Below are 16,893 nucleotides of genomic sequence, written 5' to 3' on the forward strand. Positions count from 1 at the left end.
CACCGCTAATTGCAGAACTGCGCTCTCCCACTCGACAGGCATATTACAACTTTGCCGGTGAGTGCGCACTACGGATTAATGGGACTTTGTCTGTTGTTATGGTGCACTGCCTCACCAGGGCCATATGCTACTAACCACCTTCCAAGATGGCGGCACGAATCTCTGTTCCCTTTGTGCCTACCCACCACAGCCCCTGCTGCAGCGTGATTGGTCTCTGGCCTGCTGTTAAGGGCCAATCCGACGCCGGCAGGTGGACGCCGGCCCCCCTCCCCAAGGCCCACCTTTGTAAGGCCCTGTTTGTCACCCTGTTCGTTGCCCGGTTCGTAAGGTGAGCCCCCTCCTCTCCCCTTAGTATGCCTGCGACCCCGCTCCCCTTAGTATGCCTGCGACCCCGCTCCCCTTAGTATGCCTGCGACCCCGCTCCCCTTAGTATGCCTGCGACCCCGCTCCCCTTAGTATGCCTGCGACCCCGCTCCCCTTAGTATGCCTGCGACCCCGCTCCCCACACCCCGCTCCCCTTAGTATGCCTGCGACCCCGCTCCCCTTAGTATGCCTGCGACCCCGCTCCCCACACCCCGCTCCCCTTAGTATGCCTGCGACCCCGCTCCCCTTAGTATGCCTGCGACCCCGCTCCCCTTAGTATGCCTGCGACCCCGCTCCCCTTAGTATGCCTGCGACCCCGCTCCCCTTAGTATGCCTGCGACCCCGCTCCCCTTAGTATGCCTGCGACCCCGCTCCCCACACCCCGCTCCCCTTAGTATGCCTGCGACCCCGCTCCCCTTAGTATGCCTGCGACCCCGCTCCCCACACCCGCTCCCCTTAGTATGCCTGCGACCCCGCTCCCCTTAGTATGCCTGCGACCCCGCTCCCCACACCCCGCTCCCCTTAGTATGCCTGCGACCCCGCTCCCCACACCCCGCTCCCCTTAGTATGCCTGCGACCCCGCTCCCCTTAGTATGCCTGCGACCCCGCTCCCCACACCCCGCTCCCCTTAGTATGCCTGCGACCCCGCTCCCCTTAGTATGCCTGCGACCCCGCTCCCCACACCCCGCTCCCCTTAGTATGACTGCGACCCCGCTCCCCTTAGTATGCCTGCGACCCCGCTCCCCACACCCCGCTCCCCTTAGTATGCCTGCGACCCCGCTCCCCTTAGTATGCCTGCGACCCCGCTCCCCACACCCCGCTCCCCTTAGTATGCCTGCGACCCCGCTCCCCTTAGTATGCCTGCGACCCCGCTCCCCTTAGTATGCCTGCGACCCCGCTCCCCACACCCCGCTCCCCTTAGTATGCCTGCGACCCTCCTCCCCCCCAGTTTGCTGGCGATTTCCCCTCCCCTCCCTCCGCTCCCCCTCTGTGTTCCACCCCCCCCTTCCTGCCCCTTCCCTCCCCCCTCGTTCACTTCCACCCTCTCTACTACCTTTCCCTCCCCCCCTCCTACTCTGCTCCTCTTCTGACTCCCCCTCCTAGCACTTACTGCTATCACCTGTGCCCTCAACTCTTGATAGCAGCATGTCTGTCCCCCTCCTCCCCCCTTGTACTCTCCCTCCCCCTCCCCTACTTATCAAATTGTCACCAACTTTTTGCTTTGTAGCGTGCCTTGTTTCTCCTTCCCTCTCCGTCCCATTACCCCCCCCCTCCCTCCCCTCCTCCTGTTACCACCTGCACTGCGTAAATTGTCGTCAGACTTAGTAATGTTACTGCTTGCTCTGTTTCTCCTTCCTTTCCATTACCTCTTGCCCTACTTGTTTATGCACTTGCACTATCAGAAATGTCGACAGGCCTATTATGATAGTTATTTCCACATTCTGTACTGTTTCAAGGGCTTCTCAGAATGTAACTGTATTTTCCTATGTCCCCTCCCCCCCCTTGAAGCGCTTTGAAACACATTGTGTATAGGCGCTATATAAATAAACTATCATATCATATCATATCAATAATAATACATTGTTGGCAAGCTACGCCGATGCTCAATGGGCAAAACTCAAACAGGACATCGAAGAAGCCCCTGAACCTCTAAGAACACGCCTTTTGGCTACAGTTACAGAAGGAGCTCTGGTCAACCAGAGCATCATTAAAAACCCTCTTGATGCGGCAGAAACTGCTGGCCGCTCTTTGGTGCAGGGAATTCTTCTGAAGCGTTGTAACGCTCACCTGGTTCCCACGGGGGCGCTGGTCTAGTCTGGATTGCTGTGGCCTCTTCTAGCGTGATGCGCAGGACCCGGAACACCGATTGGACAGGACCTCCAAATCGTGCTTGCCTGGCCCGTAGGAATATCCTTCTGCAGATGAGAAAGGGGATTAACAGTCTGCAGAATAGTGTGCTAGCTCCCCCCTTTTCCCTTCGTTCCTCTCTAACTTCCTCCAAACCCTGGTTTAAGCTCACCTTATGGTTTGGAAGGATGAACTCTCCATCCTGCTTCTGGTGCAGGGGCGCACGTTCGTCCAGTTACTTCACTGGTTTTCAGAATGGCGGTGGCAAAATCCACTTGACTTTCCTGAGCGATGCGCCGTAAGTATGAAAGTTCAAAGTTCAAGTGAGGCCCCCTTTATGTTGTCTTTCTAACCTGTGATCTGTCCTTTATTTCAGGTGCAGAATGAAGGCGATGCGTCGAGGGGTTAAACTGCCGAGGTGAGTAGTAATGAGGGCGATCACTCTAATTGTCCTTATCATTCCCCAGAAATGTCTCTTGTCCTTTCCCCATAGGGGCCGGGGTACGGTACCTGCCAACGGGGCGGCGCCGACCCGAAATGTGGAAGAACAGCCGGTAAGTATTATGACTGTTAATGAGGATTTCCTTCTGTGTTCCTTCTGCTCACCTTTTGTTTCTTCCTCTCTCCCCTAGGTGCAGAGATGTGGCGTCCGATGCTGACAGCAGCGATGGAGCCGGGAGATGTCTCGAGGACAGGTGAGTGAAGTGTGGCGCTGCAGCAAGCAACGCAATGCTTTTAAATGGAAGTCTTTCTTCAGGGATGCTGGCGAGAAGATTCCGGATGCAGGTAAGAAGTTTGAAATAGTCCTTGGTTTTCACCTTTCTCTTCTCTTCCTTCCTTGCAGGTCTTCCAGGTTCGAGGCAGGCGTGGCTGGAGTCCAGGAGCAGACACGGTGAGCGTTAAGCTGCAGGAAGCAGAACAACACGAAGCATGAGCTGATGTCTGGGCGTGGCTTAAATAGCCTCCAAAGAAGTCCCAGGTATGTATCCTTCCCCAACTAGGTATGTATCCTTCCCTGGCCACGCCCGAGTGAAAAAATAGTCCCTATGAAAAAATAGTCCCTTTCAGGTCTCAAGGAGGCCTGAAGCGTGCAGCATTGTCTGCATCAGGTAAGTGCACAAAACACCTCCCTTTATGAGCCTGGCGCCTATGGCGCCAGGACTAATGTCCAACATGAGCCTGGCGCCAAAGGCACCAGGACTGAGTCCAAAGAGCCCCTATAAGGGGCCGCTGGGCTTTTACCCGAGGGCATGATGCCTGCTTCCGGGGGTGCTGGGCCTGGCCTGGTGCTCCGGGGGTAGGCATCATGACAGCAGTCCCCCCAAGGCCCCTCCCAAGGTCGTTCCTTCTGGAGGTTTCGGTTTGTTTGGGAAATTCCGATGGAACAGTTTTACCAGCCGAGGTGCATGTACGTGATCACTGGGTTCCCAAGACCTTTCCTGAGGCCCGTACCCTTTCCAATCAATTAGATAGAAAAGTTTTGATTTTGAGATCTTAGAATCCAAAATGTTCTTCACCTCGAATTCAGGCTCCCCATCTATCTGAATCGGTTCTGGTGGCTTTGTTAATCTGGTTCCTGGGTGCACTGTTTCAAAAGTGACACATGAAAAACGGGGTGAATCCGCATGTTAGCTGGTAGATCGAGCTTGACTGCCACTGGGTTGATTATAGCTTTGATCGAGTAAGGGCCTAAATACCTTGGATTAAAAGTTTGAGGCCCCTTGAGTGATAGGTGTTTGGTAGCCAACCATACTTGATCCCCTATTTGGTATGGAGGCGCCTCTCTTCGATGCAGATCCGCATTCTTTTTGTATTTCCCTTTCGCATGTTGCAAATATGCAGTTGCATCCTTGAAGGCTTGAGTAATCGTAGAATGCAAATGGTCCACTGCAGGCATTTCAAGGCTCAGAGGTGAGTCCAAGTCTGAAATATGAGGGTGATGTCCATATAGGGTATAAAAGGGGCTCTGACCAGTTCCAGAGTGTATCGAGTTATTGTATGCATATTCAGCCACCCATAAAATGTCCTTCCAATTACCCTCCGATTGGTGCAACATACATCGTAGATATTGTTCAAAGGTCTGGTTCGTTCTCTCCGTCTGACCGTCGGTCTGTGGGTGGTGGCTAGACGAGAGTCTTGCGTCGATTTGTGCCAGTTGACAACACTTTTTCCAAAAATGAGAAATAGACTGGCTTCCCCGATCGGAGACTAGTATGGACGAGAATCCATGCAAACAGATGATATCTTTGAGGAATTCCTTGGCAAGAACAAAGGCTGAAGGTAATCCTTTCAACGGAATAAAGTGGGCCATTTTGGAAAATAAATCCACCACGACCAGAATAGTATTGTAACCATTACAAGAGGGCAGGTCCGTGATAAAATCTAGTGACAGGGTGTGCCAAGGTGCTGGTGGAATGTCTAAGGGCTGAAGAAGACCGGCGGGTCTTGTCTTTTGACCTTTGTTTTGGGCACAAACTCCACAGGACATCACGAAAGATTTAATATCCTTTCGCCAGGAAGGCCACCAGAATTGTCGTTTAACCTTTTCCTCTGTTTTGGCAATGCCAGGATGTCCTTCCATCAGGGTATCATGATAACGGGAAATAACCAGTTCTTGCAATTCCTTTTCTGGCAAAAATAAGCGTCCTTGGAAGTAAGGTAAGCCATCCTTGACTGAAAAGTTAAACCCCCTTTTGATCCAATCCTGCAAGGCTGAAGAGTCCAGGAATTGTTTCACTCGTGCTTGAATGTCTTCAAGGGTTTGTAAAGTGGTTATCCCCAAAATTCTTTGTTCGGGAATTATCGGCACAGGTTCTGAGTTTATGTCTATTTCTTCCATTCCAATTCGGGATAGAGCGTCCGCCTTACCATTCTTATAGCCGGGGCGGTAGGTGATTACAAAATCGAACTCAGCAAAGAACAAAGCCCATCGGAGCTGTCGTGAAGACTGAGCCTTGGCAGTTTTTAAATATTGTAAATTTCGGTGATCAGTGATCACGGTGATGGTATGCCGGGCGCCGAGGAGATAATGCCGCCAAGCCTTAAAGGCGGACTTAATGGCTAATAGTTCCTTATCGGTGATCGCATAATTTATCTCCGGCGGCGAGAACTTTCTGGACCAAAATGCTACGGGGTGCAGTTGGTTGGTTTCAGGGTCTCTCTGAGACAGGACAGCTCCCATGGCTAAGCTGGACGCGTCGGTTTCGACTATATATGGGAGATCGGGACGCGGGTGCTTCAAAATAGGTGCGGACGTGAACTTAGCTTTCAACTCCTGAAAGGCCTGTTCGGCTTCCTCGGTCCATTCAAAACGTTTATTTTTTCGCAAGAGTGCAGTGATGGGTTGCACCACACGTGAAAACTCCGGGATAAACCTGCGATAAAAGTTGGCAAAACCAAGCATGCTTTGGACACCTTTCACCGAACTAGGTGATGGCCATTTGAAGATGGCATCCACTTTCCGTGAATCCATTCGGACCCCTTTAGGTGTCAGGATGAATCCGAGAAACTCAACCTCGGTGGTATGGAAAACACATTTTTCCAGCTTGGCAAACAGTTTGTGCTGGCGCAGTTTCTCTAGGACGGCCCTGACATGCTTTCTGTGATCAGATTCCGAAGAGGAGTACACAAGAATGTCATCGATATACACGACAACACAGACATTGATGAGTTCCCGAAGGACATCGTTCATGAAGAATTGGAAGGCTGCAGGCGCGTTGCATAACCCGAAAGGCATCACCTGGTATTCGAATAGTCCATATTTTGTACGGAAGGCCGTTTTCCATTCGTCGCCTTCTTTTACTCGTACCAGATGATAAGCCCCCCGGAGATATAACTTGGTGTATACGCAAGCGTCCTTCACCTGGTCAAGGAGTTCAGGGATCAGAGGCAGAGGGTAACGATTTTTAACAGTTATCTGGTTCAATGCGCAGTAATCGATACAAGTTCTAAGGTCGCCTTCTTTTTTAGGCACGAAGAACAAAGCTGAGGATGCCGGGGACTTTGACGGGCGAATGAAACCATTGGCGAGGTATTGATCTAAATATTGTCTCAAATGCAGATTCTCTGGTTCAGTAAGGGCGTAAATCCTGCTACAAGGGGGTTGTGCACCGGGCACCAGATCGATTTGGCAATTGTACGATCTGCGCGGAGGTAACGTGTTGGCCTCTTCCTTTTGGAAGACGTCCTGAAAGTCTTGGTACTCTGGAGGTAGTTGCACGGGGACAGAGGTTACTGATGCTAGATTAATCTTTGGATTTTCTGGGTAGCAGGTTTGTGCACAATCCGGGAAGGTTATTCTCTTCGCTCGCCAATCAATTCGAGGATTATGTGTCTCTAACCAAGGGATTCCGAGAATAAGCTGAAACTGTGGAGCCTTGATTTCATCAAACACAACTGACTCCCGATGGCCATCCGGACCTACAAGTGTCACCTCAGCTGTGGAATGTGTTACCGGTCCAGAGGCAATTTCGGTTCCATCTACTGTGGTGATGACATCTTTGTTGGTTTTAGGACGCAGGGGGAGGTTTATCCTAGAGACCAATTCTCGATCCACATAGTTTCCTATAGCCCCGCTATCGATGTATGACTTTATAGCATGCAACCGTTTAGGCTGTTCCGGATCTACGAGGGCCATTGGCACAATGAAATGCGAGGTCTGAGAGTTGGTTTTCAAGCTCGGCAAGCGGACCCCTACGCTTGCCGGGCGTGGTCGTTTCCCGATACAGAGTTTCCATGGATTTTATCAGCGGCTCCTACCACCTTCTTGGGCGGCTTAACCGGGCAATCTCGTAGAAAGTGTCCAGAGGACCCACAATAAAGGCATAATTGCATCTGTCGTCTTCTTTCCCGTTCTTTTTGAGTTAGGGGTCCTCTAACCCCTCCGATTTGCATAGGCTACGAGCCATCAGCCCCCTTGGGGTTAGCGTGGGTCTTGGCCAACACCCGGGTTTCAAACTTGGACCGATCTGCTTTTCTGTTTTGCAGCCTGTGATCCAATTGGACCACTAAGTCTATATATTCAGTGCATTCTTGGGGCGGATTTACAACTTGTGCCAGGACATCTTTAAGTTCTCCGCGTAGACCTCGATAGAATAACGTGATTCTTTTATCCTCTGGCCAACCAGTTTCCACAATTAGTCTATTGAAGGTTGCAATGTAGGATAGAAGGTCTTGATTGCCCTGTCGCAGAGATAGAAGTTCTCATCCAGAGCCTGTCCCTGGGAGTGTCGAGCAAATAACCTTTCCATGCTTGTTTGAAATCCTTGAAAATCACGAAGAATCGGGTCATCTTGAGTTACCAGTAGGACTGACCAATCGGCAGCACAGCCGCTGAGATATGACAACACAAAGGCTACCTTGGTCTGATCATTAGGGAAGGCCCCAGGTCTGCATAGGAAGTGCAAACGACACTGATTCATGAATACGGCGAATCGTTTGGGGTCCCCAGCAAAGCGTTCAGGTGGGGCCAGCGGCATGTTTCCAGGTAGATTAATCTGCACCGGGTTACTGGAAACCACAGGAGCGGGGTTCCCCCCGGAACCAGGTAAAGGAGTTTGTCCAGCTTGACCTTGCAAAAGCTGTCTAGCCAGGTCATCAGCTCTATCCTTTATTACAATCACTTCCCTCCTGAGGGCACTAGTCTCTTGACGAGCGGCGTGTACTTCGGCCCGTAATTCCCCCAGTAATTGGGCCAACTGGTCAGTTTCGGAAGTTTTCATAGCGCCTGGGTGGGAATTTGTAGGAAGGCTTCGTGTTCTGTAACGCTCACCTGGTTCCCACGGGGGCGCTGGTCTAGTCTGGATTGCTGTGGCCTCTTCTAGCGTGATGCGCAGGACCCGGAACACCGATTGGACAGGACCTCCAAATCGTGCTTGCCTGGCCCGTAGGAATATCCTTCTGCAGATGAGAAAGGGGATTAACAGTCTGCAGAATAGTGTGCTAGCTCCCCCCTTTCCCCTTCGTTCCTCTCTAACTTCCTCCAAACCCCGGTTTAAGCTCACCTTATGGTTTGGAAGGATGAACTCTCCATCCTGCTTCTGGTGCAGGGGCGCACGTTCGTCCAGTTACTTCACTGGTTTTCAGAATGGCGCTGGCAAAATCCACTTGACTTTCCTGAGCGATGCGCCGTAAGTATGAAAGTTCAAAGTTCAAGTGAGGCCCCCTTTATGTTGTCTTTCTAACCTGTGATCTGTCCTTTATTTCAGGTGCAGAATGAAGGCGATGCGTCGAGGGGTTAAACTGCCCAGGTGAGTAGTGATGAGGGCGATCCCTCTAATTGTCCTTATCATTCCCCAGAAATGTCTCTTGTCCTTTTCCCATAGGGGCCGGGGTACGGTACCTGCCAACGGGGCGGCGCCGACCCGAAATGTGGAAGAAAAGCCGGTAAGTATTATGGCTGTTAATCAGGCTTTCCTTCTGTGACTTTCCTCTGCCCTCAGAGTACGAATGGCGATTACACGAAGACATCGCCTTCGACATCTTCACACAATGGGACTTCGAGAAATAGACCTCTTCGCAACTCTGGAGAACTCACAATGCCTAGATTACGCCTCCAGATACCCACAGAACCACTCCAAGGGGAACGGTCTCTGGATACCATGGTCAGGGAAATTTGTTTACGCTTTTCCCCCCGACTCCTCTGCTGAACAAAATAGTGCACAGGATGCACCAAGAATCAGTCACCATGATTCTGATAGCCCCGATGTGGGCCCGCCAACCATGGTTTGCGCACCTGATGGAGATGTCCCTATCCCCACCAGTAAAACTGCCCTGCCCATACAACTTGCTGTCTCAGGACAGGGACAAGACACTGCACCCATGCCCACAGAACATGAATTTAGCTGCCTGGCTCCTGAGGTCATAGAATTTGGCCATTTACAACTCCCTCAGAGATGCATGGACATTCTCAGAGAAGCTAGAAAACCCAACACTCGTCACTGCCATTCTAGCAAGTGGAAGAGATTTGTCATCTGGTGTAGAGGTAAGAGCATCAACCCAGTCCACTGCTCTCCCACACAAATTGCCCTTTACCTGACCCATTTACTGGACTCAGGTCTAGTGTTCAATTCTATTAAAGTCCATCTAGTGGCACTTTCTGCATACACCACCTCTCAACTTAAGGTGTCATGGTGGAAAGTCCCAGTTATTAAAGCCTTCATGGAGGGGGTAAAGAGAATACACCCTCCGATAGCAAACCCAGCTCCAGGCTGGGACCTTAATGTGGTACTTACCAGGCTCATGGGCTCACCCTTTGAACCCATGCACAAGGCAACTCTTAAAGACCTCACTCTTAAGACTGCTTTCCTAATAGCTATCACCTCCATTAGGAGAGTAAGTAAACTACAGGCTCTTTCTATTCTAGACCCCTTCGTAACAGTTCACAAAGATAAGGTGGTTCTACACACACACCCAAGGTTTGCACCGAAATTCATATCGAAATTCCATGTCTACCAGCCAATAGAACTACCAACGTTCTTTCAAAACCCTTCCAATTTGGGAGAAAGGAGCCTACATACACTCGATGTGCGCAGAGCTGTCATGTTTTATATGGAAAGGACCAGGCCACTGAGAAAGACTAATCAGTTCTTTGTCTCGGTGGCAGCAGGAAGAGAAGGAGATGCAGTCTCAAAGTCCACTATATCTAGATGGATTGTTCAATGCATCACTCTCTGTTACACTCTTGCTAAGAGAGAACTACCCTTCAAGCCAAGAGCACACTCTACTCGAGGCACTGGGGCATCCATAGCATTCATTGTAAACGTTCCCCTCGAGTCCATTTGCAAAGCTGCAACCTGGAGTTCTGTACACACCTTTACAAAACACTACTGTCTAGATGCTTACTCTAGATCTGATTCCCAGGTGGGACAAGCAGTATTAAGACATCTTTTCTCTTCTGTTCCTTCTCACAACCTACCTCCAACTCCGGGTACTGCTCGCTAGTCTATGCACAGCATGTGATTCTAAGCAGATTAACAAGCATCAGAAGACAATGCATTACTTACCGTAAAAGCATTTCTGATGGTTGTATCTGCTTAGATTCACATGCGACCACCCTTCCTCCCTGCTCGGATGGAAGGAAAATAGACATCTTTCTACATCTCTCTCTCTCTCTTTTCTGTACTCACTCACGTATAGAAGGCTCCCTCAGGGCAGAAGAAATACAAACAGAGGGACCTCGACGCGTGAGGGATTGTGGGTACACTGCACGTCACTATAGGGATAGTGTTACAGACACGCCTTGTCGACGTCCCCTTTTCGACTACGAAAAACAAAATGCAATACTCCGCGGTGACCACTGGATGTCGGACTATGCACAGCATGTGATTCTAAGCAGATTAACAAGCATCAGAAATATATAAACTATGTGCAATATTTGTGACAAGCACAGTAGTCAGCTAACTATATGAAACTCCTCATTCATACCTGGATTGGTTTTGTGCTGTACATCTGTGTAGTTCTTATGGATTGGTTTCTTCTTTAATCGTGCTCTGCTGCGTCTTTAAAAAAAAGAGAAAATTTAAATTGCTGTAGCTATCTAAATACACATGTATTAGATAGAAATATGTGTCAATCCGTCTTCTCTCTCTCCAAAACATGCATGTGCTCTCTTCATACGTTTTTTTCATTTCAGTACACACAATGTTTCTATAATGTAAAGTATGGTAAGTGCTCTAATGTAGCGCCCTTCTGCTAAGATGGCCTCACTGCTCATGGCTCTGTAAAAGAAAGAGGGGGGTGTGGGGTGTTATTGGGATAGTAGGAACGGTAGGTGCAGAAAACCTGTGGTGTTGGTGAGTGTAGGTTGGAAATACCCTTTATCTGTGGCTGTGTGCCGGTATGGATTGTATGGATTGTACTGTGTTCAGAGCAGGGGTGCAGAGGATATGTTGGGGCGGGTTGAGGGAGTAATCAACAGGGTAGGAGACTTACCCTCTGGGTCATCTGATGAGGAATAATTTGCTGAAACGTTAAAAGATTTTAGCAGTGAGCAAAAGGGAGGGAGGAGTACTAGTGGGAGGGGAGAGTGGGGTCAGTGCTCAGAGACTTCTCGGGTGTGGCGGTAGAATCGTTCCTATATTTCAGATATTTGTGGCTATCCAGATGAGGCACACCTCATTGGGATTGTGTTTCTTGAGCAGGTACTACAGTAGGCCAGTCTCCAATGAAGGGCTATTGTTTAGTGATCTACATGCCTAGTCCCTCTACAAGCCAAGCCGTAAGGAACTAGCATTTCAACCTTTAAGCTAAAATTGTGTCTTTCTAAGAATGCATAAATTAACCCAGGTTCACAAAAGCTGAATCTCTAAAGCCTAAGTGAAAGTTATGAATGCATAATGTATGTGTAACAGCAGGCTTTCCAATGGGTGTGTCAGGGTTGCAATTGAAAAGGGTAATTCCACTGCTGACAAACAAGCATGTAACTTACATTGATGTTTACAAACGTTACAAATGCTTTTCCAAAGCCGTGCTTTACAAGAACTCTACAGTGGAGTAATCAAGGCGTATAGAAAGTGTGGGAAGCGCACAAATTGCTAACAAACGTACATCATTTTAAGTGTTCACATTCATGGGAAAGTTATCACCAGCCAGAAAGAAAAAGGAATTCAAGAACTTTTAAATTAATTGTTTACATGTATGAATTGCATAATATAACATGCAGTAGGCACACATGCTCACACCCACACATTTCAGTCTGATGTGAATTGTTCTATGTAAATATGGGCAATTGTTACAATATACACAAGTAACATACAAGTCTGGCGGTAGCAATGCCGGCAGGCTGCCGCCGGACTTGCACATTTTTGCAGCGCCTGGCTTTCCGGTAAAAGCAGGGATTCTAACCCCGCTGGTCCGGGAAGTCAGGCGCCAGAAAATCCCCATTCCCATTTGAGTCTGGACTCAAATGGGAATGGGGAATACGGGCCCACCGGCAAAGTAAATAATGGTGCCGGTGTCTCCATTACGGTGTGCTTACCGTGGTCGCTGTGCCCGGCAGGGCAGACCTGCTGGCCACAGTGAATCTCGCAGGCAGACTCATAGTGTGCTAGTCTGGTAACAAAGGTACCGGTAGGCTTACCGGCACCCTTGTTATCGGACTGGCACACTCGTAATGAGGCCAGTTTGTGAATATCATATCCAGTTGTGCCTAACATGTGCATTGCTTAAATTCCACAAACAACTTCCTACCTCTGTGAATCAGCCCATCCTGACCCAATATGCTTTATGTATTAATGCTCCTTTTGTACAAATTAGAAACACACAGAGTTAGTGTCAGGTGGGTATGTTTATATGGCATCAGTTGCCCTTGGGAGTCAAAACATTGTTTCTGTTGGTAAGATAACTAGGCTCTTCAAGGCTACACGCAGGAGATAATTAGCTGAACGCAATTTCGATCCCTATAAAATGAGACATGCACTAAAGAAAAGAAACGTACCAGCCACCATAATTTTGTAGGCAATCGCTCTCTGAATTGTCCACATTGCCTTTTACCTGAGGTACACCCCACTCTGTCAAGCATCCAAGCTGTGTATCGACAAGGCGATCAAAACCCTTCCATAGTAACATCGCACCTGCAAGGTCATTGTTTCCATTGTTTACGCTAGGTGTACATATATGCCTACTCAACTGGGCATCAACGTTGATCATTAGCTTTTGGTCAGGCCAGACACTCCCCAACATCCTGCCTTTGTATGAGCAGTGCATTCCCAGCATTTTTGTGTCTTGTTTTTAAGACCTGGGTATTATGCAAAGGCACCTTTTTCTTTTTTTGGTTCTGGCCGTTTTGGTGGCGTAAGCCACCTAATCGCTAAAACATTTTAATGAAAATGTATTTAAAAAAGGAGAAAGGGGTTGTCAGGAGGAGTGTATGGTGTTGCCATGGCAACTTGCAGTCCGTGGCGATGAAATTGCCAAAGCACCATTTGGGCCGACATCCTCACGCTCACGCCTGGCGGACTGCTGCTGTTGTTGTGGAAGCAGTGCAAGCACCGAAGTAGGAGCAAAATGCCTGCACTTAACTATATGGCCGTTATTATTTTCATTTGTATGCATAAATGTTTTTTGTCACTTAAACTCTGGTCGGACTATGTTTAAAGTCCGCTGCAGAGTGATCTGTTTTCTAGCTGACGTTTTCAAACGTTGTTTTTTGTGATTGTGAGAGAATGCAGAAGAAAAAGAAGCAGAGCAGAGGAGTGAACCAGAAAGTGCAGTGAGGGGGAGCCTAGTCCCGCAGCAGCCAGTGAGAGGAGTGCTGCTGCTTCCTGTACACAGAATGATGATTGAAGACACAGCTGGCTGGGGACCACTCGCGGAGCTGCCATAGAGGTGCTAGCTCAGGAGGCTCGCCTCAGCTATTTTAAGGAGAGAAAGGGAAATTTCAGTCACATTGGAGCGGCTGGCAATAACAATGTTTTTCCTCTTTTCCTGCAACAGTGTTGTGGTGACCATCCATCCAAAGTTTGATGGCCCGCGGGCGGCATCAGGGATGCAGACCGTTTTGGCGCAGAAGAGCGTGGGCACGCCTGTGCAGAGGTAGTGCGCCAATTTTCAGCCACCACCCAGAGGGAGAGCAGAAGAAGGCATCTTTGAAGCCCGTAGAGGGCTCTGGTGAGAGCGCACATGGTGCCCAGTAGCAAGGTGAAGGGCTCAGAACGAATGCAGTTCCGGGGGAACAGAGGGCACAGTGTGCAATCGGTAGGCCCAGTTGCAACTAAGGGTCGCACGAGGCACACATACAGCATGGCGGCAGTGAACAGCACACAGCCTGGACAGACAACTGTCATGCTTGGGGTCTGACGGGACACAGACAACCAGTGTGCACACCGTTCTCCGGTATGAATGTTGTCAGGTTCACAGACCCTTTGTCAGAGTGAGGCATGAGGATGGGCAGTATCAGAAGAGCAGAGTGTCCATTTTATTAAATCTTAATTTTATTTTTTGCGGCACGGAATTAGTTGACACATGGAGCTGGTGCTTTCACAGTGAATGTGATTACACTATCTGTGTAGCAGAAAGCACACCAGTTTAAATACGGGGTTGCACCCAGAAAATGGAATGCCCTGACTGTGGAACTTAAAAGCTGTGAATCCATTGACATTTTTAAGAAGAAACTTAAAACGTATCTATTTGGATAGGTAGCTGTTGCCTCTGGTTGTGAATCTCTTTGGACTTATCCGTCCTCTATCTGTCATCTGTTTTAGGACTCCAGTCCTTGGCGCCTGTATGCCTGCGGGCCTTTTGGTTGCGCGAGAAATAAATCAATTAAAGTAAAGCCACTTGTGCACGAGCGCGATAGAAATAAAATATCAATATCAATAAAGTAAAGTTGCATGCTCCGAGTTGTGATCGAGGAGGAGTGTGCACGAAGGAGTGGTGAACAAAGATGAAGGGAATAAGATAGGAACTGAATTGTGTCGCGCTTTGACATTTTGTGTGAATAGTTACGCTTTAGAAAGTATACCTCCACCTTGTATGTATGTATGTACATTCTCTGCTAAATAAGAGGCATGTCGCGTCATTATGCATCAAAAGAAACCCCCATGGCGCTAGCATTAAATGCAGGTGAATGTAAATGTAAAGGGGACAAGTCGATCTGCCCAGTGGTTGGAAGCTATGTATGTGACAAATATGATAACTAGATCATTGCTGCGGTTATGTAAAGGGTGAGTCTGTACACTTGCTGCTGCTGGAAGTTAGAGGGGAGCTCAGCCTTGCAAGGAACCAGGGGTGATGAGTCCCCTCTGCATGCCTGCCGCCGGGACCCAGGTTCCCCAGATGACTGCGGGATGCGGGGATAGGATGAGGAGGAGCAAGGTCATGGTGCTGGTCACATGTCTGGGGTCCTTCGTCCTGGTCACTTTCTACTTCCAGAGCCACCCGAATCCAGGTAAGGGACAGCAGCGCTAGTGGGATACGTGCAGCAGCCTGGGGATTCAGTAACACTGGCATGGTAAGAGACGGGACCTGGGCACACTGGCATGGGTAAGGGATAGAAATAAGTCTGAGTACCTCTGGCATGGGCAAGGGACAGCGGCGCCCCTTGGCACCTACGTCACATGTAGATACGGGCAGCAGCACCTAGGGGATGGACAACCCTGGCATGTGTCATATTTATTTATTCACATTTGTTAAGCGCACAGTAGCCCGTTGCATTGTGGCGCTGGTTACAGTAGATATACAAGTCTTAGTTACATAGGTCATGTGAACACATACAAGCATGGAGCACGCAGCAGCCCGTGGGCATTATGGCGCTGGTTACAGTATCTGTTCATATCTCAGTTACAGTAGTTGCGTAAATACATACAACATGAGGTAGCATTGGGGCTAGGGCAATAGGTGTGTGGGCAGCTGTGTGAAGTACCTGCAGTGTACTAGTGGCTAATTGAAGAGTGTTGTTTTTAGCTTTTTGCGAAAGGCATGAAGAGAAGTTTCAGCTCCGAGAGCTGTGGGTAAGGTGTTCCAAAGCTTGGGTGCCAGGTAGGGGAATCCGATTCCTCCTGCCTTGGCCCTGTAATTCGTGGTACTGTGAGTTGGTTGGTGTACTCTAGTCGAGTGGGTCTAGTGGATTGTGTTCTGATTAGTGTGTCCGATAAGTAGGAGGGTGCGGTTAGGTTGATGCATTTGTGTGCGGTGGATAGAATCTTAAAAGTGATTCGGTCTTTAACTGGTAGCCAGTGAGCGTTTTTTCTTGCTTGAGAAATGTGTTCCCTTTTAGGTATGCTGAGAGCTTGTTTTGAGTGGTTTGGAGTCTGGTTAGATTTTTTTTTTATGTGCCCGCTAAGAGGGAATTGCAATAGTCCAATTTGGCTCCTATGGTAGCTCTTGCAATGGAGAGGGAGTTATCTTTTGTTAGAAACGGCTTTATTGCATTGACCAGTTTGGTACTCTGAGCGGAGGCGATACAATGACGCTAACTTGTTTATCCATAGATAGTGTCGCATCAATGTGGACTCCGAGCGTTTTAACTGAAGATAGGACTGGGATGACGCAGTTGTCTATGCAGAAGCTTTGATAAGTCAGGCCCAATTTGGCAAGCGTGGGTTTTTGGCCGAGGATGAGGATTTCAGTTTTATCGCCGTTGAGGCATAAGCCATTGGTGGCCATCCATGCTTGGATTGTGGAGTAAGTTTGTTGAAGGGTAGAGGTGTCTTGGAGAGTGAGAAGGAGCACTTGGGTATCATCAGCATAGTTTGTGTATGTGATCCCAAGTGCATCAAAGTTTATCAAAGAGGGGCTTTGTAAATAGATTGTACAGCATGTGTACATAGGCATGCGCATTTGAAAACAGTGCATTTGAAAAGACCCCTGGCATGGGTGCAAGGGAGAGCCATGTCTTATTGCCCAGTAACATTTATAAGAGCACTGGGCATAGAGAGGGCCAGCAGCACACTCTGGGCATCCGATAGCATGGGTAATGAGCAGTGCCACATCTCTACATTCCATTGGATATGGAAAGGACAGTGAAACTTCTGCAGCACCACTGCAACGACATGTAACGGGGTAGCAGATAAGGGGAGGCTGCACTTTTATTGCCACCCCTGGCAAGGGTTAGGGTAAGATGTGCTTCTGGGTGCCATAGATAGGTTGAGGGAAGCAGCCCCTCTGATACCCCTGGTAGGGATCAAGAAAGACAGTTCCCCTGTTATGGGTAAAAGAAGTGGTAATTTCAATACACCCTTGGTA

General features: G+C 49.0%; 1 protein-coding gene across 1 annotated transcript in view; it reads right to left on the reverse strand.

Moving 5' to 3' along the window:
• The window catches only part of LOC138453779 (PHD finger protein 7-like), a 1,510,505-nt gene that overhangs the window by 1,218,699 nt on the left and 274,913 nt on the right, over window positions 1–16,893 (reverse strand). Inside the window, exon 4 of the mRNA XM_069606924.1 lies at window positions 10,636–10,709. Within this exon, the coding sequence (XP_069463025.1) occupies window positions 10,636–10,709 (74 nt within the window). The remainder of the gene's footprint in view (window positions 1–10,635; window positions 10,710–16,893) is intronic.

This window comes from Ambystoma mexicanum, chromosome 4p, assembly GCF_040938575.1.
Source record: "Ambystoma mexicanum isolate Mex_15411 chromosome 4p, UKY_AmexF1_1, whole genome shotgun sequence".
Classification (NCBI taxonomy): domain Eukaryota; kingdom Metazoa; phylum Chordata; class Amphibia; order Caudata; family Ambystomatidae; genus Ambystoma; species Ambystoma mexicanum.